Below are 25,739 nucleotides of genomic sequence, written 5' to 3' on the forward strand. Positions count from 1 at the left end.
AAATTTGGTTCATTATTTTCAATATTTTGTCTTTTCTAATTTATGCTTACCCTAAGCATTACTTTAGCTACATTACTAATTTTTCAAAACTTTCTGTTAATGTATAATACTGTACACAAAGCAATATGCACAAAACAGAATATGTAGGTGGTGAATTTTCACAGAATGAACACGCTTTTAACCAAAACCCTGATTATTTTATTTTAGCAATAATTTCTAAACATTTTGCAGTCGAAGTGTTTCAATATTTGTAGTTCACAACATTGGTGAAATTGGAATCTTTTATTACTCTTGAACAGTTTATTTCCAATTGTATTTTTCATATTTTATTTGCTAGCTTTTCTGTTTATTATTTTTTGTGAGACTGAATGCTCTTAAAAAGGCCAACAATTAACTATCAAGCAGAACTTTGACATCTTTTTAAATGAAATACCTTATGAAAGGCATTATGGGTTTGATAGAGTGGGAATTAGGGAATAGGAGATGAAAGATGAAAGATAAAAAGCTGGCACAAAGTAGAACTTCTGGTTTTTTGTTTGTATTTCGGTCTATACTTGGGAAATTATTTTCTCCATCAGTCCATTGTAACAGGAAATCTATTTATGCTTTTAGTATTGTACTATTCCGTCTATTTTTGCTTATTTATTTGTTTCTACATAGTGGAGTTACATTAGTTAATAGCCCAGTGCTTATTTCCATTAACCTTTTTCCGTGTTGTTTTCTCAATTTTTTAAGCTCAAAATTCTTTATTGTATTTCTCTAGTAGAATAATCCGGTGGTATTTTAAAAGCATAATTTGCATCATAGTTGATAAATATATGTTATAATACCACAATCTGTTTGAAAACTACCAGTCTGCAAATACTAGCAAAGTGCTAATGCCATAATCACCTGGGACTGCAATATAATGAATGCATTTAGTACAACTTCTATGAAATTGGATATATATCAGTTGTTTTTATACTTTTGACATTTAATTACTAATAAAACTTTTTGAAATAAGTCATACAGCATTTTGAAACTATTATGCTAGAAGCAAAATTTCCATAAAGGGCATTCTTATTGTTGTCGTGAGCTCTTTGTTTCCTCTATATACTTAAGCTTATTTCAGTGTACATAATTTCCATTAGTTTTAAGATATATATGCTTAAAAATTATGTACTTATTGTTAGTTCTGTCTTAATATACAAGGATGTGTTTCTAGGCATGAAAATAATTACCCTTAGCCTGATACATATGCTTATGTATTTTATGTTTTTTTAAATCGGAAGATAATTTAGCAATTGTGTAAGAAGGCAAAGTGATTGACTTTGTCAGTGGCATCTAGTCTTTCATTGAAAAGACATGGTTAAGGTTTTATGCCTTCTTGTCTGGTACATTTCCCTACTACTCTTTGTTTTGTCAAGGGATAAACATTGAATATCTTTCAGAAACTACTCATGTACCAAACTAGAACTTGCTTTTTCAGTTCACCATTGAAATAATCACCATTACAAAAAATAATACACAAATAATAGAGATTTTTATTTCTTTCACACTTTCTCTCCTGTTCTCTCTTTGTGGACCTAAGTGACTTTTCCTAGTCACTTAAGAATGTTTTTGTTGAATTTGGAAACCTAATTACTTGAAATTGATAATACATATAGAAATGACTAAAAATTAGCATGAGTGATGCTTGTCACTAAAATAGATCAAGGAGGTTCAGTGAGTGATATGTTATCTGTGTATTTTATAGTCAGAAGTGTGAGAATCATTGTGTTTGAACCTTAGATTAAGTGATGAATCAATATACAGAAACATGATTTCACAATATATGTCTTGAATGTTAGCAATCTGATGTAGACAAGCTATGTTTTTAAATGTATAAATACTTATGTAAACATACAGTATGTGGCTACACATAGGAATGACGCTTTTAGTTTTCTATCTAGAATGTTTATGCCTTATCTTCAAAGAACACTGGTTTTATTCTTTTATCTACCCCTTTTGCAGACAGTCAGATGTTTAGGAGAAACAGACCCCATGGCCACCTTCAGTAGTAGGTTTAAGCACAGTCTCATTTTCCTTGCCATAGTGTGGAGCATATGTCTGTAAGGTATAAAATAAGGTGATAGATCTCTATGGGTTATTTAATTTTTGATATGACCATTATCACCAAGTTGGTCTATATGAGCACAGGTTGATTATTCTGTAGATTTAATTCAAATGGGTTATTATCCTTTGTTTCATAGGTGATTCACAAATTTTAAAAATCTTAGGTATTAATTGTTTTACAAAATATTATACAAAAAATTAAATACGAAAACTTTATATTGATAATAATGTCTGACAGGTTTCCTAATGTTAGAGAGGAAAGCTACAAATATAAATGTGGAAAAGGCAAAGTAGAATGACAGCCGTGTGATGCTGGATTGGAAATTGGAAGTACCGAGCTCATACCAATACATATATTTTCTAGCTCTCTCTACTTAGAAGGCCTGTGAACAGTATCAGTTTTTAAGAAATGAACATATCTTGTCCCCAGATCTTGCTTTCTAAAAACCATTCTCCACTAAAGGGGAACTGGGCCTCTTAGAGAAATGGCAGGTTCCAGGGCAGGAGCAGGGAAAACACACGCTAAACCGTGAATATCTTATATGTCAGAAAATAAAGAGGTTCTTAAATAATGACGGTGATATGCCAAAAGGACACATACCACCTTGAAGGAACTTCCACTGGCCAAATCCAGGACAATTTGGGAATCAAAATTTTAAAAATGATATACATTAATTCTAACTAATTGAATAAAAAACTATGAGTACATACTGCTGTAAACACATATATGAATAAATAAATGGAGAGAAGGAAATGTTTTTTAATACAGTAGGATACTAACTAATAAATATGGAAGAAATGAGGAAACTATAAAATCATCACATGGCACCTGTCAGAATATAATTAATTCAACCAAGAAACATCAATAAATGCTAACCAAGTAGTTGCAAATTTGATGAACAGGATATTTACATAGTTTCAAAGCACCTCCACACCAAATACTTATTAATTACAAAGGGGAAAAGACTGAATTCTCTCTCAGTGGAGAAATTAGGCAGGTACCACCTTAATCAAGTGATCCAAGTTAACACCATCAGAAGAGGATAGCTTGCAATGAGAACACTATATTGGTCAGTTTAGTTAAAAGAAACAAAAAAATAAGGTAGAAAACAGGAGAAACTTGCTAGTTAAAGGAAAAAATGAGAAATTCATGTTGATTATGCTTTGTTAGAATAATGCTAGATGTATGATTGAAGAAGTTAGGGGTCGATATATAGGCCCTTGGAATATATTTGAGAGAATGAGGTACCCAAGGAGGTCATAATATATAAAGTGAATGAATTATGGGGAACATGGGAACACAAACGACATAGTTTCATAGGCAGCTAGAGGAAGAATGCTAATGAAAGAGGTAAAGAAGAAATTGAAATGTAGAAGGAGAATCAGGAAAGTGCTGACTTGGAAGCCTACGGCTTGAAGTTTGACGACAGAGTATTCAGTAGTGCCATGTGCCACAGGATGATTTTGGAAATAAGGACAGTCTATCTCAGCATAACCTACTATTGTGATATTCTTATATCTGTTTCAGGTATTGCCTAAAATACTAATCCATTTTCTGAAATGCAGCATTTTAAAAGAAGACTTGCCATTCTTTCGTTGTACTGCAACACCTTATGGGTGAGAAAACTAACTGAGCTATAATGTGTGGTAAACTGTCCTTGTGTGCTTCACAGCTGGGGCAAGGGCTGTCCTGGATGGTCCTGATTTAAGTTTATCTTGATGTAATGAATGGAGCCCTCTTTCACTCTCAAAAGTGTTCTGGCTTGGATGGTAAATTATATGGTCATCCTATTACAGGTCTCTGATGACAGGATATTCCTTTATCACAAGCTGGGGAAATGATTGATAAACATGTCTCTTAGCCAGTTCTTGATATCTTTTATTCATTAACCAAAATGCTTATTTCCTTCTGTTATAATCCATTTTAATTAGCTTTCCAATAATCTAGGCTTCTATTTCCCAAACTTTACATGAAACATAGGCTTCATAGGATGATAATGTGCATTGTTTGAGAAATCAGACAAATAACGTTGGGCAATGTGACTTATGTAAGCCCTCTCTTAGATTCACAGAGCACATGTAGAGACTCAGGAAAGTTTTTCAGTAGACTTCCCAAACTCACTAATAGTAGTTTTATCCTGAAACTACCAAATTTTGGGAACTTGGTTCACATTTTGTTTCAATGTAAAATGCATGTAAATTAAGAAAAATAAAAATTTTAACATTGGATAAGACAAACTTGGTTATCGGTAGTGATTTTGATAAGATTTAGAGTGTATCAGAACATTTCATTTACACTGAACACAGATGTATTACTCAGAAATTCTTAGTCAAATGCAATTAACATTTGGGCTAAACATAAAGGCAGTGTCCTTTTTGCTAGTAAATCTTTGTTTCAGAAAAGTTATTGAAAATCTGAATCATAAGAATTCACTAATATTCCGTTAGAGCCAAGAAAAGGCAGTTCATATAGAGGAATTATGATAAAAGAAATTACTTCCGTTTAGTCAGGAATTACAGAGATAAAAGTAGATGCCATCTTAGATGTTTACGTCTAGAGCTTATTGTTTTCCTTCATTTTTTAGCCCAGTTTTTGGTACCAGCTGGATGAAATAAAATTTTTTATTCATGTGATAATTCAAACGATCTGAGTTTTATTTAATTTTCTTAAAATAATCCAATTTAGAGGGATTGTAAGCATTGAAAACTCAAGGTTTGTGATCTTTAGATCAATAACCCCGTTTTCAATTACTCTTTGTCTCATCAGGAAAAGCAGTCTGAAGGTTTGTTGGGTAATAGTCAAGTGGATATGAAACTGCCCTTTGTGAACCTCAGAATCCCTGAAGCTAATGGTACCCTTGCTTCTTCTCATTCATTTTGTCTGATTAAGCTCTTAGTATGCAGTGGTACAAGCTGCCTGCCTTACTGGCTTTACATCAGAATTGCAGATGTTTGTTCTTTTTACATGTTTGGATATGTGTCTCTTCTTGTATCAGCACTTTGTAATCCTGAAAACAGGGTCTGCAGTTTCATTTGTTTGGTACCATATTATTGTGATTTTTTTTTTTTGGAGACCGAGTCTTGCTCTGTCACCTAGGCTGGAGCACAGTAGCTCAATCCTTTCTCACTGCAACCTCCACCTCCTGGGTTCAAGTGATTCTCCTGCTTCAGCCTCCTAGGTAGCTGGAATTACAAGCATGCACCACCACGCCCAGTTAATATTTTGTATATTTAGTAGAGATGGCAGGGAAGGGCGTGTTTCACCATGTTAGCCAGGCTGATATCAAACTCCCGACCTCTGGTGATCCGCCTGCCTCAGCCTTCCAAAGTGCTGGGATTACAGGCGGAAGCCACTGTGCCCGGCCTATTGTAACCTTTTTTGTTTGTTGTTTGTTTGTTTTTATTATACTTTAAGTTCTAGGGTACATGTGCACAACATTTAGTAACCTTTTAAAACTTTTAGAAAGAACAGTTTACATAAAAAATAATCTTTATTTAAAGGATAATGTAATTGTGTGATTACTTTTTAGTTTGACTACTAAAAGTTACATCGTAGACCAATCCTAGCATCTTCTTTTGCAAATATAATCCAGAAGATTAACTCAAGTACATTTCCCATACTGTTGAAATCAAACCCTGGTGAATCAAAGCAATAATTTTCGTACTTGAAAAAATTTCTGTTTAATAGAAGTTCTCTCCCTCATGTGGCCTTTCAGATTTGAAGTGCCTATCGCTTTTATATTTGTGAAAAGTTTAGAATTTAAAATATAATTCCATGGGACCCAGCTAATGCAGCACACCCCTCCCCCAATGATGAGCATTGTTGATGATGCTTACAAAGCAGCTTTTTGTCTATTCTGGGCAGTATAAATTTAATGTGTTGTTTTCAAGTGTGTCATGTGTCCAGATGCCACAACAATCTGTGCATTAAAAAAGCATTAAAATAAAAGTAAGCGAAATATTTGTGGGTGTTTTTTGGTGGGGGCTGGCTTATTTGTGACATAATTATGTTTAGTTTAATTAATTCTATTAGGTTTTGGGGAAAACAAGCGCTTTGTTTTCTTATTTCTTGTTTTAAACATTTTATAATGTAGATTTCTAATGCTCTTCCACCCTCATCAGCCACCCCATACCTACTTCTAGATTACCTGTTTTTGTTAATGACATTATCATCTCTCTAACCCAATATTTGCCAAGTACGGTCCACTAGCCACCTGAATTTGAAAACTGGCAGGGAATAAGTGCTTGTTCCAAATGCTGCTTCCTTGGCCACTCCCCAACATTACTGACTGGGTATTTTGAAGGGTGAAGCCTGGACTTTGTATTTTAACCATCACTAAAATTGAAAACATTGTCATCTTCAGTTTTCTTCTGCCTCATTGCCCCATCCAAGCTGTTCGTATATTCTAAAAAGTAAAACACCAAATAGAACTTCCTTTCTACTTGTTGCATTGATTTATCACTTAGTAGATTACTTTTGGAAGCTAGCTGGATTTTTTTTTTTCTAGCCTATTTAGTTAACTTCAAACCTCCTTGTCTTTCTAATCTTATTAAAAAGTATCTGATTTGGTTACCTCACTGCACTAAATCCTTTTATATTTTCCTGTTGAATTCAGAAAAAGTCTAAAGTTTCAGGGGATCATTAGAAACTTCCACAATTTGATCATGCCACCCCAACCAGGCCTTGCTGGTCCACCAGAGAGGCTGAAAGGCTTCACAGTCCCTGCTCAGGCCTCCCATCTACTTCCAGCTGTGTTTCTCAAATGCTAATATGCAAAAGAATTGCCTGTGACCTTGTTAAAAAGATAATCAATGGTTCTCAAACTTCAATGGTGACAGTAATCACACGGGAAATTTAACAATAAAACAAAAACAAAACTAGAGACCCATATACCTTAGCCCCTAAGATTCTGATTCAGTAGGACTGTGATGGGACCCAGGAATATGCATTTTCATGAGTATCCCAGACAACTCTAATGGTATTATGGACCGTACTTTGCCAAATGCTGATCTGGACTCTCCAGTTGCTCCCAATGAATAGGTGATGCTAACTAGACTCGAGATCTGAGACTTTCTTCTGTGGTGCTGAATTCTAGCCAGCTGACCTTTCCTGGAGGGATTGGCACTCCTCCATTTACCAAGGCTACAGCTGACTCCTGGAGAGGCCTGAGTACTCATTGCAGTTTTGAGATAAAGCTGGTTCAAGATACTACACATTCCTGTTAACTTTTCTCACTGCCTACCTGACCCATTTGGTTATACGTCCTCCACTAAATACTTAGGCCCATATTATTCTGTATTATCTTTGGTTTTTCATGGACTAATCTCTTGCTATTTCCTTTCCTCTCTATTTTTTTATATCCCCCTTGAACCCAGTTCATCCCAAACGCTTTATTACTTTTACCTCTTGATGTTAATTGAAACTTGATTCTTCTTATAAACACCACTTTCCTGAAGCCATCTTAAATGGAAACTATTCTTCTTTTGTTCATATACCAGTGGATCAAGAGGTTGGTTTTTATCATTTTATTTTTTATTGCCACTTCCAGAACATTTACATTTCCTGCATGTAAAAGCAAACAAGACAAATCAAACAAAAAGCCCAGCTCCTTTGTGATTCATTCCATTTGACAGTAGTGTCCTCTAACTCTCTCTTTTGCTGTTTATCTGTGGACATCCGGGTCCCTTCTCAGTCTTCCTACCTCTGAGTCTTTCTTTGCATCCTCACCCAAATCCTGCTACCATCCTGGGTACCCATAATGCATATGTATGACATATCCCGGTCTTTCAGTTCCTTAACACATCTGCCATAATGTTTTCCTACCACGTCAGTCCTTCTGGACCAAAACTTACTCCATCTCAATAATATTAATTGCCTCACACTCACACTGACTAGTGACCTTGTTAATAACCTTCTTCTCTAGTAAACTAACTAATTTTCACTCCTAGTATTTGGTTTTGGTTACTTTTACTCCCAAATTTTGTTATTTGGTTATTTTTTACTTTCAAATTTGGTTATTTAAATTTAACTTTATCAAGTCCGAAGATTGGTCCACTTTCTGCTTAACTCTAAACCACTACTACCTTCACTTCCTTTTCTACCTTTAGATGCCATAGAATATCATGTCACCCACTATTTATAGTATCCTAAAGTTTTCTGTCATGCCTACCTGGGAAAACTTAAATTCTGCTTACTCTAGTAGACTACCCTTCCCTATGTCAGCACTAAGTAGCTAAGCACTCAGAAAGGAAAATATTATTTGCAATCTGATAGTCCAATGCTATAATAGATTCATGGTTACCAAATTTTTTTGGTCTCTTAGTGATGCCCATGAAGCCTGTTTTCATTTTTTATTTTTCTATTTTTTAGAGATGGGGCCTCAATTCTGTTGCCCAAGCTGGAGTGCAGTGGCACGATCAGAGCTCATAGCAGTCTCAAACTCCTGGGCTCAAGAGATCTTCCCACTTCAGCTTCCAGAGTAGCTGGTATTACAGGCACAAGTGACTGCACCCAGTTAGTCCTGTTTTCTTTAGACAACTCTTTCCATTCCTCCACAGCATTAATTCCAACTCTGCACTTGCAAACCTTCAAACTTCCCACCTTTCCTTTCTCTCATAAGGAGATAATCTTGCCTTCTACTTCACAGTGAAAACAGAGCTACTACATAGATATCCCTCTACTTTTGGTTACCAGACCTCAAGTCTTATGTGTAATTTTGCCCATTATTTTCTCTTTTTCTTGATAAAGTGATGGACATAGTGTGCTATGATTATTACTTGAAATGAATGCTGGATTCTACTCTACTTGGAAACCTCATTGTTACTTTTTTTTTTTTTTTCTGTATTTTCACCCTCTCACTTTCTGGTTGTTCCTCCCAATTATTATTTAGACCAACTCAAATTTTCATTTTTAATCAGAAAAAAGCCCTAAAGAGTAAAAACAAAGCATAACAACAACAACAAAATCTCTTCCTCAACCTCTTCCTTTCTACTTACTATGCTATCTGTTTCCTTCCTTGTATTTATTTTATAATGGATTGGTCTGCAATTTTCATCTCTGCTTTCTCACCTCTCACTTATTCTTTAGCCCATAGGACGTATTTGACCATTTAAGTACAGAGACATCATTACTTCTTTTTCTCAGCATAATATTGTTGAGATTTATCTCTACTGCCTATGTTTAGTATTTTTTTTTTTTTCTGGGTAGTATTACACTATATGAATAAACCACAGTTTCTCAACTCTTCTGTTGATCAATATTGGGGTTACTTCCTTTTTTTTTTTTTTTTTTTTTGAGACGGACTCTTGCTGTGTTCCCCAGGCTGGAGTGCAATGGCGTGATCTTGGCTCACTGCGAGCTCCTCTTCCTGGGTTCATGCCATTCTCCTGCGTCAGCCTCCTGAGTAGCTGGGACTACAGGCACCTGCCACCATGCCCCCAATTTTTAACTATTATGAACGAAGCTACCATGAACATTTTTGTAGAAAGTATTTTGTAACCATATATATTTATCTCTCTTACATAAATATCTAGGAGTAGAAGTGCAAAAATTGCTGGTAGTTAACTTTGTAGGAACTGCCAATTATATAAAGAGGTTGTACCAGAAATTTCAGTTGCTCCACATTCTCTTCATTATTTTGTATATGAATTATTTTTTATTTGAACCATTCTAGTAGATATGTAGTAGTATCTCAGTTCTAATTTTAATTTGCACTTTGCTAATTACTACTGGTGTTAAGTACTTTTTCATGTGCTTGTCATTTGTATATCTTATTTGCTGAAGTTTCTGGTTCCTGTTCAAGTTTTTGACCCCTTTTTAAATTATTAGATTGTATATGTTATATTATTAATTTTTAAATGCTTTCTGGATGCAAATTATTTTGTCAGATACATGCATTATGAATACTATCTATCTGTAATAACCTATTTTCTTACTGGTGTCTTTTGATAAGCAAATATTAATTTTGATGTAATCCAGTTCATTCTTTTTTTCTCTTTTATGATACATCCTACTATGTTTTCTTCAATAAATATTTGCCTCTACAAAGTCATGAATATAATATTTTCCCTAGTAACTTTGTTGTCTTAGCTACTTTGTTCAGTTGTATGATCTATCTTCAATTAATTTCTGTGTATAATATGAGATAGGGGTTAAATATTTTTGGTTGTTTTGTTTTTCATAAGGAAATATATTTGTTCTAGCACTATTTCCTAATACTGTGTTTTAGTTCCCTAGTTTGGCTGAAAGATGAGTCCCAACAACTAAGATTTCTTTCCTGGAACATGACTTTTTAGGTTTACACAGATAAGTGTCCTATACTTACTTTTCATATAAATTTTCATATCAATGTTGGCAAGTGATCAGGATTTTAGAAATCATCTTTTCACATATTTCAGTTTTTAGATACTTTACCTGCAGCTGTAAAGGAAATTAGTTTGTCAAAATGTAGGTGAACTGGGCACTTCGATCTCTGAAAACTTTAGAATAACAACTGTTTAACTCCAGTTTTATACAGTAAGAATTTGTTCCTCATTGTAATAACTTGTCTCAATGATAATATGATACTATTAATATGAGTAATACATAAAATTAATTGAAATAATTAATATGACTTATAATATCGAAATGATTAATATTACTTATAATGTTGCATTTTAATGTTATAATTGTGTACACCTTGTCCACTTCACACTTGATAGTCTTTCAAATGATTCTTTTTTTTTTTTTTTTTTTTTTTTATTTTTCATTTCCTTAAGTGTGGAGAACTGTCTCTGAAGATCTGAATCATGAATGATGCCTCTTAGGCAAGATCTGAATGATTACTCAGAGATGACTCTTGTGTGCAATATGAAAATATATAGGTTCCACAAGTGGGGATGTATTGAAAGGATATTTGAAGCAAATTGCAGAACATAGTAAATTCCTGGAAACATGAATGAGCTTGTCAAAGTCATGGAACTAAAAGCTGAATTTCATAGTGCACTGGAACATAAGAAAGGAACAAATGACAAATTCAGATCATTAATGGTTCTTTATACTAAGGATTTTTGCTTTATCTAGGAAATGTGTCATCATTTCAATGACTTAAGTATGTTAAGTGAATGAACAACTTTAAATGTGTGATACTCTGGAAACGGTTAATGTGCAATAAGATCAGGGACAAATATCTTCTGTGTTTATTATATCTTCAGCATCTAGCATGAGGTTGTATTTTCATGATTGGTTCTCAACTTTGATCCAGCCATAACCAAATACCTTTTCTGTCTAACTACAGCTTCATGTTTAACGAAGAGTTTTCTTAGGTAAATGTATTTCTTTTAGCCTTAAAAACTAAGATAATTATTTTTTCTGTGGTCATGGGTTGAACTTTTTTTAATAACCTGTGTTTTGATATGTATTTAAATGTCACAGTCTGGATTTAATGCTTTTTCTGGAAGCAGAGACATATGTGAAGGCTTCAGATTTCTTATTTCTTTACTTGTTCTTTCTGGATTTCATAAAAAGGTATAAATGAGCAATAAAATAACTTGGTTGGAAGGTGATTGAATATAATACTACCTTTGTTTTTAAAGGTCATGTATTAATGCTTAAAATACTGTTGGCAAAATTGTTCTGGAAAATTCAGGTTAAGAAAGCATTCTAAAACAAAATGCTATGTTTAATCTTAAAAGTCCTAATGAGTGTAAAGTTTAATTAGATAAAAATTAACTGAATTATTTTAATATCCAATTTAGGTATTAAATAAAATTAGCATTTTCTTCTTTAAATATGTGTTATCAAGTTTCAAGAATGTCGGAAACTTCTGTGATGATTTCATCTGAAATCATTCCTACAGCAAAATTCATAAATAATAAATATTATCTTATTAATCCATATTTTAGTTTAGCTGGGTCTCAGAGCAAGTTAGTTCCTCAGGGAATGCAGTGTTCTTTACAAAAGGAGGTGATGAGACATAATCTCCAAGGAATTAAATTGTGAAAACAATCTTGGTATTGTACATGCTAATATAAATCTGTTATTCCCTTTCCACATCTATCACAACACATTTTAAATTGTGGCTGATCTTGTATGCAAATAGCTGTCTTATTAGAAATTGCGGCTGTATGTGTTAATGTCTCCCTGGATTTCTTGGGAGTTTGCTATCTAACCATCAAAGCAATAGAAATGAATGATGATTACCGCAAGGCTTTGAAGAACAAAGAAAAGTCAGAACATTTTAAAGGTTCTACATGTCTGAGTCATTGACAGTTTGCACCATACAGATGAATAGGTGTCCCTTTAGGTCATTTAAAATAGCCTCAGTGTGTTTATCAGTAAGGCAAAATGCTTTCTTTTTTTGTGTGTGTTTCTTGCAACTAATAAAATGTAAATAATTTGTGTAAGGATGTGTTCTATAAGCATGTTTTGTTTTATCATTTGGTAAAACGTCATTTTACTTACTGAATAGAATATAATAATTTCAAAGACAATGAGAAAGTTTAAATTTTGATTAAATATTATCAAACCACTAAAATAACTAAGAATACAAATTTTAAACCAGTTTTCTCTAATGTATCTTGGTTGAAATTCTTTTGAAGGATTTTATGTTCAGTGATTATTATATATATAAAATGTCTGTTCATAGAGCATAGACCCCTCTAAAAATTTAGATTCTTTAGATTTTCCCTGGTATAATTTTTAATGTAGCATATATTAACATATAAGTAAAATTCAGCTACTTTGGTGAAATATATTTTTGATAAACCTCTTACTTTTTTACTTACTGTAGGTAGTGAATGAATAAAATATTGACCTCTGAAGTGTTATCTCTGCTGGGATGTTGGTTTAAATGACCAGAAAGGAATCGGAGGAAGCATAATGAGTAACGATTTTGGTAGATAGCCTTAGTGATTTGCTTAAAAAAAAATAATTAAGCATAGTGTGTAAAGGCAAAGAACAAAACTCAATTGAAAAGGGAATAATATCTTGAGTGTTTACTCATTTAATCCAGCTTCTCTCCTAAAATGGAGTGGTATCTTCCCTACCCACACACAATTAAAACTAAAATAACTTGATTCCTATTTATAATTAATAAATGAAAAATACTATGCAAATATTATTGCTATATGAATAAATTATAATATATCTATTGACAATTTTATGGTGCTTGTCTTGACAGAATTATTTTAATGTTTTGAATGATAAGAATTGAGACTATAGAATTAGGTGCCATCTTGTTTTATTGCTAGAATTTTAAAATGTTTTCTTAGATGTAATAACTACATGGTTTATTAGAGATGAAAATTTAACTTATTTTACTTTGTCATAATTTGAATATTCCTAGATATTGCAATAATACCATAAATATGAAGATTATTATGATTAGAAAAGTAGGTTTTTAGCTGAACTTATAATTTTATTACATATGGATAAAAATTATTACAGTGGAGATGCCTCTCACTGTATTGGGTGGGATCATTGTTAACTCTCTGTGTGACAATATATATATAGATAAACAATACAATTTTGTCTGGACAGATTTCAAATGCATTTAGTGTTTTAGAACCTTGATAAACTCTTTAGAAAAATTACAGTTTGATAATTGCATCAGTTTATATGGAAACATCTATACTTGTTTGTTTTAGTTTCAGTGATGACAACTATTGTAACAAATAGATGCAAAAAATGTGTAGTACTGCAAATGCTGCCCATTTATTTTTTGTTATCACAGCAATATGAAAACAAGTTAGTTGGATAGCTCTCCTCCATGCAGTCATTCATGATCCAGGCTGTCATCATCGTCACATTGTGTTCAGAGCTACTCTGGAGGTCATCTCCATTTCATCCAGATAAATGAGTATGCAAGGAAAGTTTTTATAAGTCAGTTCTAGAAGCAGCAAACATTAATTTACTCACATTCTGTTGGCTGAAAATAAGTGATGTGCCCACAACTAACATCAAAGGAGGCCGGGACATTAGTCAGGTGTACTCAGAGGGAAAAAAAGGAGAACATGTATTTTAGTGAGTAGCCAACAGTTTTTGTAATAATTTATCTTTCTGGCATGGAAATAGCTATGCACATTTATTTTTTTCTGTCTCCCCAATAGAGAGAACCTAAACATCTAGCATTTATTGCATCTAGCTCCAAGCCAAGGATCTCAAGCTAACACATAGCCCTCTCTCTCAATTTGCCTGTGACATTTTCCTACTCCTCCCCAGCATCACAAAACCCATAAGAAATAATGATTAAGCAGTGGATAACTGCTTTATACCTGCAATAATCATCCCCATTTATAAAGGGAAGAATGGAAAACAGCCACAGGAGTCATTGGTCCATTGTGATGATGAAACCTGCTGCTCACAAGACCACTGAGAAGATCCATTGTGCTGAAGTAGAAGTTTCAGCTTATGGTCTTTTTGTCCATTCTTCGTGGCTCTGTCCTCTGGATGGTTCTTCCTTTCTAGTCATGTGTGAAGTAGATGTTACAAACTCTGTAGAGTTTGCCTTCCTTGAGTACTGCTGTATACTGGTTTAAATGTAGAGGCCTCAAAGTTGACTTTCATTCAAAGACTTTTTTAGATTATGTTTCTGGTTTCTTTGTAAATATAGTTCCCTCACATTTTAGTAACCTTCTTGCCATTTCTACTCAGTTGCATGTGCCAGTAAACACAGCGCAGTTTCTTTCCTAGACCTAATTCTCATGTCCACTTTCTTTCTGTGCTTCAGAACTCCTAGGCTTCTCTTTTTCTACCCAATAGTGTCTACTTTGAAGTAATCTGAAATAATAGGCTCAGGTGAGACGGTAAAAACCCCTAATCTGTTCTTTGTCTCTCTCTCTCTCTCTTTTCTTTTTTATAAGCTGATAAGTTTTAATGGGTTTTTGTTCTTCAAAGCCTAGTTTCATTTTTTTTTCCTGTTGGTTCTCAGAAGATTTTGGCTTTTCCAACATTTTTAGCCCCAAATTACTGGACTTTCTATTCTCTGTATTTTTGCTTGTGACATGACCAGTTCTTGTCTGACTTCATCTTCATCTTGTAATGCCTTACTAGAAGGAATGAGGAACAAATTCCAGGCACCAGTTTGAAGAATACTTATGACTGTAACATTCATATTCTATAAATAATGACATATTATGATTGAGGCTAGGAAGTATAGTCTGTGCTAGGAAAAAAGGAGGATATGAGTGATCAGGTTGCACTCTCTGCTGCAATATTTAAATTCAATAAAAATCATAAAACTTACAGAGCAGAAATAAATTTTAATTGTGACAAAAATACAAAAAAAAAAAAACCCCAACAAAACAAAAAGTTGTTTTTTGAAAAGATAAGTAGAATCAACAAACCTTTGCTTGCCCGAGGAAAAAAAGGAGAAAACTCAAATAAAATGGGAAACAAAAAGAAACATTACAACTGATACCACAGAAATGCAAAAGATCATTAGCGACTACTATGAACAACTATATACCAACAAATTGCAAAATCTAGGAGAAAAGAATACATTCCTTGGCATATAAAACCTACCAAAATAAAACATGACAAGACAGAATAGTTGAACAGAACAATAATGAGTCATGAGTTTGAAGCAGTAATAAAAAATCTTCCATCAGTGAAAAACCCAGGACCTGATAGATTCATTGCTGACTTCTACCAAACAGTTAAAGAAGAACTAATGCTATTTCTACTCAAACTATTCCAAAAAGTTGAAGAGGAGGGAATACTTCCAAACTCATTTTACAAGGCTGGCATTACTCTGATACCAAACCAGACAAGAATACAATTTAAAAAAGGGAAATACTACAAGGTAATATCCCTGATGAACATAGATGTAAAAATCTCAACAAAATACTAGAAACCAAATTCAGCAACACGTTAAAAAGATAATGCATTATGATCAAATGGGACCACCCCAGTGATGCAGGGATGGTTCAACATTCACATATCAATAAACGTGATGTGTCACAACAACAGAATCAAGAATAAACACCATATGATCATTTCAGTAGATGCTGAAAAAGTATTCAATGAAATTTAACATTCCTTCATGATGAAATTAATATTTTTAAAATTTCTCTACTACCCAAAGTGATCTACCGATTTAATGCAATCTCTATCAAAATACCAATGACACTCTCCACAAAAATCCTAAAGAACAGTCCTAAAATTCACGTGGAACCCTGGAAGATCCCCAATAGCTAAAGCATTTCTGAGCAAAAAGAACAAAGCCAGAGCATCACACTATCTGATTTCAAATTATACTACAAATTTATAGTAATGAAACAATTGGGTATTGGCCTAAAAACAGACACATAGACCAATGGAACAGAACAGAGAACCCAGAACTAAATTAACACACTTAGAATCTACTCATTTTTTATAAGAGTATGAAGAAGTTACAATGGGGGAAAGGAGGATTGTCTCTTTAATAAATTATCCTGGGAAAACTGGATAGCTATATGCAGAAGAATGAAAGTAGATTCTCTATCTTTCATCATATACAAAAATCAACTCAAGATGGATTAAAGACTTAAATGTAAGACATAAAACTATGAAACAACTAGGAAAAAGCATTGGGAAAACACTTCAGGACATTGGTCTGGCAAAAATTTGGGGGATAAGATCTGAAAAGCCCAGACAACAAAATAAAAAATAGGCACATAGGATTACATCAAGCTAGAAAGGTTCACAGCAAAGAAAACAATCGATAAAGTCAAGAGACAACTTGCAAAATGTGAGAAAGTATTTGCAAAATATTCATCCGACAAAGGATTAATACCCAAAATATATAAGAAGCTCAAACAACTCAATAGCCAAACACAATTCAATTAAAAATGGGCAAAAGATCTGAATAGACATTTCTCAAAAGAAGATACAAATGGCCAAAAAGTGTATGAAAAACATTCTCAACATCACTAATCATTAGGGAAATCCAAATTGAAAGCACAGAGAGATATCATGTCACCCTAGTTACGTGGCTACTATCAGAAAGACAAAAAATAACAAGTGTTGGTGGGGATGTGGAGAAAAAAAGGAATGGTCATACCCTGTGGGTGAAAATGTAAATTGGTACACCATTATAGAAAACAATATGGAGGTTCCTCAATAAACTAAAAATAGAACTACCATATGATCCAGGTATCTTACTCCTGGGTATATATCCAAAAGAAAGAAAATCAGTATATAGAAGATGTATCTGAACTCTCACGTTTATTGCAGCATTATTCACAATAACCAAGATATGGAAGCAACCTTGGCACCCATCAATAGATGAATGGATAGCAGAAATGTGTTCTCTATATGCAATGGAATATTATTCAGCCATAAAAATGAAACTCTGCCATTTGCAGCAACATGGATGGAACTGAAGGTCATTATATTAAGAGAAACAAGCCAGGCACAGAAAGACAAATTTTGGGTGTTCTCACTCATTTGTGAGAGCTGAAAAAGTGGATCTCATGGAGGTAGACAGTAGAATAGTGACAGAGGCAGGGACGGAAACTGGGTAGAAGGGTAGAGAACTTGGTTAAGGGATACAAAAATACAGTTAGATAGAAGGAATAATTTCTAGTATTCAATAGTACAGTAGGAAAATTATGATTAACAATAATTTATTATATATTTCTGAATACCTAGAATAGAAGATTTGTTTTGCTCCCAACACAAAGAACATGTAAATGAGGTGATGGATATCCCAATTTTTCTGAATTGGTCATTACTCATTGTACACAGGTATCAAAATATTACATATATCCCCCTAAAGTATGTACAACTATTGTATATCAATAAAAACATGTTGAAGATTAAATCGAACAGTGCATATAATGTAATAAGCGTGAAAATGTTAAGAAATGATAGTAGTTTTTATTGTTTACATTAAGAGGGGCAGAAATAGAACTGAAATTCATTTACTTTGGTTGTATATGTCATGCTTTTAAAAATAAAATACAAAGTACTTGAGATTCAAACTTTAGCCTTAGTTTTAATGTAACATAGTAAGTATATATATCCAAAATATATATACTTGGAAATAAACATGTTGCCAAAAGCATGCCAAAATCCCCAACCTAAGTAAATGCTACATGATTTTCATATTTACAGATATGTTATCTGACAATGTGGTTTAATTGAGCACTGGTAGTACTTGATAAGATGAATGTTACCAAAAACAATTGATTGAGAAATTTAATTACCAGTGATTGTATCATTGATGATTTATATAAAAGAATTTTATTTTCTTTATGAATATTTAAAGGAAATAAGTCAAAGGTATTTGTACCCATTGCTTTAAAAATGAATTTTATAGAATAAACTATTTCTGGATTTTATAGATACTCCTTTTCAAAAAAAATTTCATTGTAATTATTTTCTTTTCAGCAGGCATTTTGGAGATCAAAGATGGGTAGAAAAGATGCTTCTTACTATAAAACTTCCTGCTTGCATCAGTACAGAAAACAAATTGGTAAGCAGATGGAATTATCTTTGATACACTCCTATGAATTAAGATAAAAACACAATTACGCATATTAAGAAATACATTTTCTCTCAGCAATACATATCGCAGAAATATATGAGTGAAGAAGGACTTTATAGAGTTTTATGGAAGCAAAATTAAATGCAGTCCTGCTTACCAGTAAAGATATGAACTTCATGTACTTATGATTTTTCAGTGCTCTTATAATTTTAATTTAATAAAACAAAAAATAAATATTATTCTTTAGGCTGAATGCTTTTATATAATTAGCAGTTTTGATTTTATAGTCCATTAAATCATTCCTTTGCATATATATTATAACTTTTAATTCTGTTGACTCATTGGCAATAATTTGATAACTTCAAAATTCTGTAAAATATGCTAAAGTAGAACAAATGTCCTTTTATATGGAAACCTGAATTCAGAAAAAAAGAAAGAAAATTCTCCAGAGGTCATATGTGAAAGAAGGATGAAGGAAGACTGGAAATAAGGATTTGTAGATGGAATCGAGACTCCCAAATATACTTAGACCCTCAAAGAGATACTACCCTAGTAGAATGGTGGACTAATAAAGCTCACTTAGCACAGGAAGATCACAGGAAGCTTATCTATTTTAAATTAGGCTCTAGGTGCAAGATTTTCTTTTCAAGGATACATGGAGTATTTCTAAAAAATTACCACCTGCATACTAAGTCACAAAGAAAGTATCCCAAGTTATAAAGAATCAATATCCTGTGACTCATTTTTTAATCAAATGTAGTAAATTAGAAATTAGTTAGAAGCAAAAAGGTAACTTCCCTTTCTTCACCCAACCCTTTCCTTTAGTGCACTTTTTTTCTATCTCCACCATTGCTTTGGAAATACAAAATAAATAAATAAAATAGCTCTTCTAAATAACTAAAGGATAAACAAAGAAGTTACAATTGAAGCCAGAAAATAGAGATAATTGGTACCAAAATATAGTATATATCTATTTCATAAATAAGACACAAAAAGTACACTCCATAAAGAAAATATATTTCTGAAGAACAAAAGACATGCAAACAAATAAAAAATATTTACAATACATATAGCCAATTAAGAATTTTTATAGCACATATTTAAGGTGTACAACATGACCTTTTGCTGTGTACACACACACACACATACACATACATACACATACACCCACACAGTAGATGATTACTACAGTCAAACCAATTAAAATATGCATCATCTCACATAGTACCTTTTCTGTGTGTGGTGAGTCCTAAAATCTACTCTCAGCAAATATCAGTGTACAATACAATATTATTAACTGTAGTTCTCATGTGATATATTAGATCTATAGTTTATTCATCCTACATAATTGCAACTTTATACCCTTGACCTGTATCTCTGCTTTTCCCCTTCCCTCAAACTCTGGTAACCACTATTCCACTTTCTTTTTCTAGATATTTGACATCTGTTTTTTAAGATTGAAAAGATAAGAGAGATCATGCAGTATTTTTCTTTCTTTGTCTGGCCTACTTCACTTAGCATAATGTCCTCCAATTTCATCCATGTTTTCCCAAATGGCAGGACCTCCTTTTTAAAGGGTGAAATATATTTTTATATATGTATAAAATAATTTCTTGATCCCATCATCTGTCAGTGGACACTTAGGTTGTTTTCATATCTTGGCTATTGTGAATAATGCTGCAGTGAACATTGTATCTCTAAAATCTGGAGATTTTATTTTCTTTGGGAATATACCTAGGAGAGAGATTGCTGAGTCATATAGTAGATATATTTTTAATTTTTAGAGGAAGCTCCGTACCATTTTTTCCATTTCTACTAAGAATATATAAGGATTCTCTCTTCTCCATATCCTCACTAACATTTTTTATATATGTATTTTTTAACATAGTCATCCTAACAGGTGTGAGGCATTATCTCATTGTGGTTGGATTAGCACTTCTCTGATTATTAGGGAGGCTGAGGACCTTTCCATGTACCTGTTTGTCATTTTCTCCATTTTCTTTGGAGAAATGTCTATTCAGATCTTTTGGCCATTTTCTAGTGAGGTATGTTCAATCAAGTGGTCTTTTTTACTATTGTAAAATGTAAGTTCCTTATGTAATTTGACTTAACTCTTTCTCATATACACAGTGTACAAATATTTTATCCCATTTCACAGATTACCTTTTTATTTTGTTCATTGCTCCTTATGCCATGCAGAAGATTTTTAGTTTAATTTAGTCTCACTTGTTTGTTTCTGCTTCAGTTGCCTTTTCTTTAGTGTTACATCCAAGAAATCATTGCCAAGACCAATGTCAAGAAATAAAAATGAATTAAAGGCAAATATAAGACATAAAACTACTAGAAAAAAAGAAGGGGGACATTCATTCTATATCTAATTTATTGAGAATTTTTATCATGAAGGTGTTGAATTTTATTTTTTATTATACCTTAAGTTTTAGGATACATGTGCAGAATGTGCAGGTTACACAGGTATACATGTGCCATGGTGGTTTGCTGCACCCATCAATCTGTCATCTACATTAGGTATTTCTCCTAACGCTATCCCCTCTCTTACACCCCACCCCCTTACAGGCCCTGTTGTGTGATGTTCCCCTCCCTGTGCCTATATGTGCTCATTGTTCAACCCCCACTTATGCGTGAGAACATGCGGTGTTTGGTTTTCTGTTCCTGTGTTAGTTTGCTGAGAAAGATGGTTTCCATCTTCATCCATGTCCCTGCAAATGACATGAACTCATTCTTTTTTATGACTGCATAGTATTCCATGGTGTATATATGCCACATTTTCACTGTCCAGTCTATCATTGACGGACATTTGGGTTGGTTCCAAGTCTTTGCTATTGTGAATAGTGCTTCAATAAACATACATGTGCATGTGTCTTTATAGTAGAATGATTTATCATCCTTTAGGTATATACCCAGTAATGGAGTTGCCAGGTCAAATGGTATTTCTGGTTCTAGATCCTCGAGGAATTGTCACACTGTCTTCCACAATGGTTGAACTAATTGACATTCCCACTAACAGTGTAAAAGTGTTCCTATTTCTCCACATCCTCTCCAGCATATGTTGTTTCCTGATTTTTTAATGATTGCCATCTTCCACTGCATGAGATGGTTCTCCTTGTTTTGATGCATTTCTTAGGACCAGTTATGATGAGCTTTTTTTCATATTTTGTTTGGCCGCATAATGTCTTTTTGAAAGTTGTCTTTTCATATCCTCTGCCATTTGATGGGTTGTTTTTTTCTTGTAAATTTGTTTAAGGTCCTGGTGAACTGTTAAATGCTTCTTCTGCATTTGTTGAGATCATCATGTGATTTTTATTCTTCATTCTGTTAATATACTTTATCATATGAATTGATTTTCGTATGTTGAACCATCCTTATCGCCCAGGGATAAATCCCACTTGGTCATTGTATATTATCTCTTTTATGTGCTGTTGAATTTCGTTTGCTAATATTTTCTTGAGGATTTTTGTTTTATGTTCATAAGGGAATAGTGGTCAGTAGTTTTCTTTTGTTGTGGTGTCTTTGGCTTTCAAATCCAGGTAATGCTGGCTAGCTTTATAAAATGAATTTGAAGGTGTTTCCTTTTTTTCCGTATTTTAAGAGACTTTAAGAAGGATTTTTTTTTTTTTACTGTTTCATACAATTGAAGTCATCCAGTACTGGGCTTTTCTTTATTGGGAAGTTTCTGACTATTGATTCAGTCTCATTTGTTACTAGTTTTCAGCCTTTCTGTTTCTTCTTGATTCATTCTTGCTTGGTTGCATATTTTTAGGAATTTATCTATTTCTTCTAGTTTATTCAATTTGTTGGTGTATAATTGTTTTTAAATGCCCCTTATGATCTTTTTTAATTTCTGTGGCATCAGTTGTAACGTCTGCTGTTTCGTGTGTGATGAGTTTCATTGATTGTTTTCCCCATTGTTTTTCTATTCTCTATTTCATTTTTTTCTGCCAGAATCTTTATACTGTTTTGCTTTTTCCTGGCAACTTTGTGCTTAGGGTTGTTCTTTCTCTAATTTTTTGAAGTATAAAGTTAGGTTGTTTGAGATGTTTCTTTTTAAGTGTAGTTGTTTATTGTTATAAACTTTTTTCTCAGTACTACCTTTGCTGCATCCCATTAATTTTGCTATATTGTATTTTCATTTTCGTTCCTTTCAAAATGTTTTCTTATTTTCCATTTGATTTCTTTTACTGAATGACTGTTCATGGGTTCCTTGTTTCCTTTTTATGTATTTGTGAATTTCCCATTTTCCTTTTGTTATTGATTTCTAGTTTTATTCTATTGTGCTCATAAAAGATACTTGGAATGATTTCAGTCTTCTTAAATTTGTTAAAACTTACTTTGTGACCTAGCATGTGATTTATCCTGGAGAATGTTAGTGTACACTTGAGAAGAATATGTATTCTGTTACTTTTGTTTGGAATGTTCTTTATACATTTGTTAAGTCCATTTGTTCTATAGTATTGTTTAAATCTGTTTTTTTCTTGAGTTTTTTGTCTCAATAATCTATTCATTTTTGACTACTATTATGGTATTGCTTTCTATTTCTTCAGTTCCATGGCTGTTTCATGTATTTAGATTCTTTGATGTTAGGTGCATATATGTATGTATGTCTACACACATATACATATGTATGTACACTCATATATAATATATATGTGTGCATGCAGATATGTATATATACATATATGTATATGTACATATATGCACATATATACATATATGTATATGTACATATATGCACATATATATGTATATATATTTGTTTGCACATATGCATATATGTATATTTATTTATTTATAATCATTATATCTTCCTGTTAATTCATTTATTATTATGTAATGACCTTCTTTATCTCTTTTGACAGTTTTTGGTTTAAATTCTACTTGGTTAGATATAAGTACAGCTACTCTTGCTCTTTTTGGGTTACTGTTTGCATGGAATAGCTTTTTTCATCTCTTTACTTTTGGCCTGTGTGTGTCATTAAATCTAAAGCTAGTCTTTTATAGACAGCATATAGCTAAACCTTTTTTTAATCCATTGAGACATTCTATATCTGTTGATTGGTGAGTTTTACATATTTACACTTAGAGTAATTTTGATGGTAAGGGCTTTTATTGTCATTTTTTGTTAATTGTTTCTGTCTGCTTTGTATTTCTTTTGTTCCTCTCTTTCTTGCTTGGTATCTTCTTTTAAATTTGATAATTTTTGTTGTGATATACTTTGATTCTTTCTGTTTATCTCTTCTGAATATAATATTAGTTTTTTTGTATCTATTATTAGTTTTTTTTTCTTTGTGGTTATCATGAGGCTTCCATAAAACATAACAGTCTATTTTAAGTTGATAATATCTTAATTTTAATAATATACAAAAGCTGCACTCTTAATTTTTCTCAAATTGATTTTTAGCCTTATTTCTTTTGCCGACAATGTTTTGCGCATGATATCAGTTTATGATATTAATATTTTGTCTCTGAATTAGTATGCAGTCAATTTTGTTAACATTTCCTGTGCATGAAAGGAATAGGTATTCTCTAGTATTAGGATACAGTACTACTTATATTAATTATAGTTTTCAACTCTATTGTGTACTTTTTATCTATTTTAGCTGTCATTTTTTGAAAAATGAGAATTGAAATACCCTAAGACTGTAATTTTCAATTCTTGTAATTCTGTCGATTTTTGCTTTATATATTTGAAGCCATGTTTTCATTGCTTAGCATTTGTAAATTAGTATATATTTATGATGATTTCCCCTTTTCTATTGTATAATGACCTTTTTATTTATAAAGAGAATGCTGTTTGAGCGAGAATATTGCTAAAATTACCTGTATTTTGTTAAGTATTCTGATAGTCTTATCCGCGCGATTTTGAATCTATAATTGATGATATTAAAGATTTGTAATATAGGGAGAATCTTTGTTCAAGCAGCAAAATTTCCTATTCTATTCATTGTAATGCATGCATGAAAAGAGTCGCGGATATATGGTCCGTTGTGAGGAGGGGCAGGAGATTTTCCTTGTTAAATCTCCGGCGAAACTTATTGACTATGGTTTCTTTTTCACTTTCGAAGAAGCGCGATTCCTTTTTTTCTTTTCTGTTCCCTTTTTTGGGAAAAGGAGAGTCTCAAGTTTTCATAGTTGACTTAATGAAGTATATTAAAATCCTTATTTAACCTAGACAATAAGGATTTTTAAACTTCTAAATGTGATTACTTTCTCCTATCTTTCACATACGATTTTTTAATTATACTTACTAGAATTTAAATATTCTTGAAGAGAGAAGCTCTATCTGACTTTTTTTGGCATCTCTAATGATGTTCAGAGAAGGTACTTAATAAATATTTAAATAATCAATAAAGCAACTATCCTAATTCTTAGGTGATTACAATTTTATATGCCCTTTGTTTAACCTAACCTGTTTCCATTAATTTAAGTATTTTATCATTTTTCTTGAAATAGTAAGCAGTGTATTTAACTAAACTGAATATTTACTGGAATATATTGTTGTTTAATTTCTCTTAATTTTGCATTTTAGATTCCTGTTATTCTTTTTGCTGCTTGTCTTCCTTTTACTTCTCTACATCCCCATGGGTACCTTGCATATAACCACTTCTTAAATGTTTGTGGACTTTTTTTGTGTACTAATTGCAAACTCAATATTGATATTATTTGTGACATCTTCTATTTAACTATAATTCCCCTCCATGTATAACTTGTTGCTTGGTTAGCATTTTTAATATGAATTTTCTTGGAAATTAATTTATATTTTATGAGCAACTTGGTTTATCTTTAGCAGCTCTAAGCTTAGTACTTGTTTTTTAGTACTTAATATGGTGTTAAATGATGATGTATTTTCTGTAATGGTAATGTATGACAAGCTGTTATATCCAAGCATTGAAAAATTATCATTGGTTTTAACTGTTTCTATAACAAAATTAAAATGAAAATTTTGCACGAGATTTTTATTTTCAATGATGAATTTATCAGCCTTCTCTCTATATTCTGGATATCTCCAAATAATTTTGAGAAAAGTTTTACTTTTTGCGTGGTTTGCTTTTGTAGATAATACTTGCTTTTTTTCTTTAAGGAAATTGTCATCCTTTGCACGATTTATTAAATGTAAAGGTACATTATGCTGATGGTAATCTACTGGATTATTTCTGGCTTTGTAGTTATTTTCATTTTATC

General features: G+C 32.5%; 1 protein-coding gene across 6 annotated transcripts in view; it reads left to right on the forward strand.

The window, feature by feature from the left end:
* The window catches only part of TRIQK (triple QxxK/R motif containing), a 76,884-nt gene that overhangs the window by 25,780 nt on the left and 25,365 nt on the right, over positions 1 to 25,739 (forward strand). For 5 of the 6 annotated variants that reach the window (XM_017847358.1, XM_017847360.1, XM_017847362.1 and 2 more), the window contains one exon: positions 18,446 to 18,530. In XM_017847358.1, coding sequence (XP_017702847.1) covers positions 18,467 to 18,530 — 64 coding nt within the window. In that variant the 5' untranslated portion in view covers positions 18,446 to 18,466. The remainder of the gene's footprint in view (positions 1 to 18,445; positions 18,531 to 25,739) is intronic. The other variant, XM_017847359.1, reaches the window with a different exon arrangement.

Source organism: Rhinopithecus bieti, unplaced genomic scaffold (genome assembly GCF_001698545.2).
Source record: "Rhinopithecus bieti isolate Rb0 unplaced genomic scaffold, ASM169854v2 scaffold_26532, whole genome shotgun sequence".
NCBI classification, from domain to species: domain Eukaryota; kingdom Metazoa; phylum Chordata; class Mammalia; order Primates; family Cercopithecidae; genus Rhinopithecus; species Rhinopithecus bieti.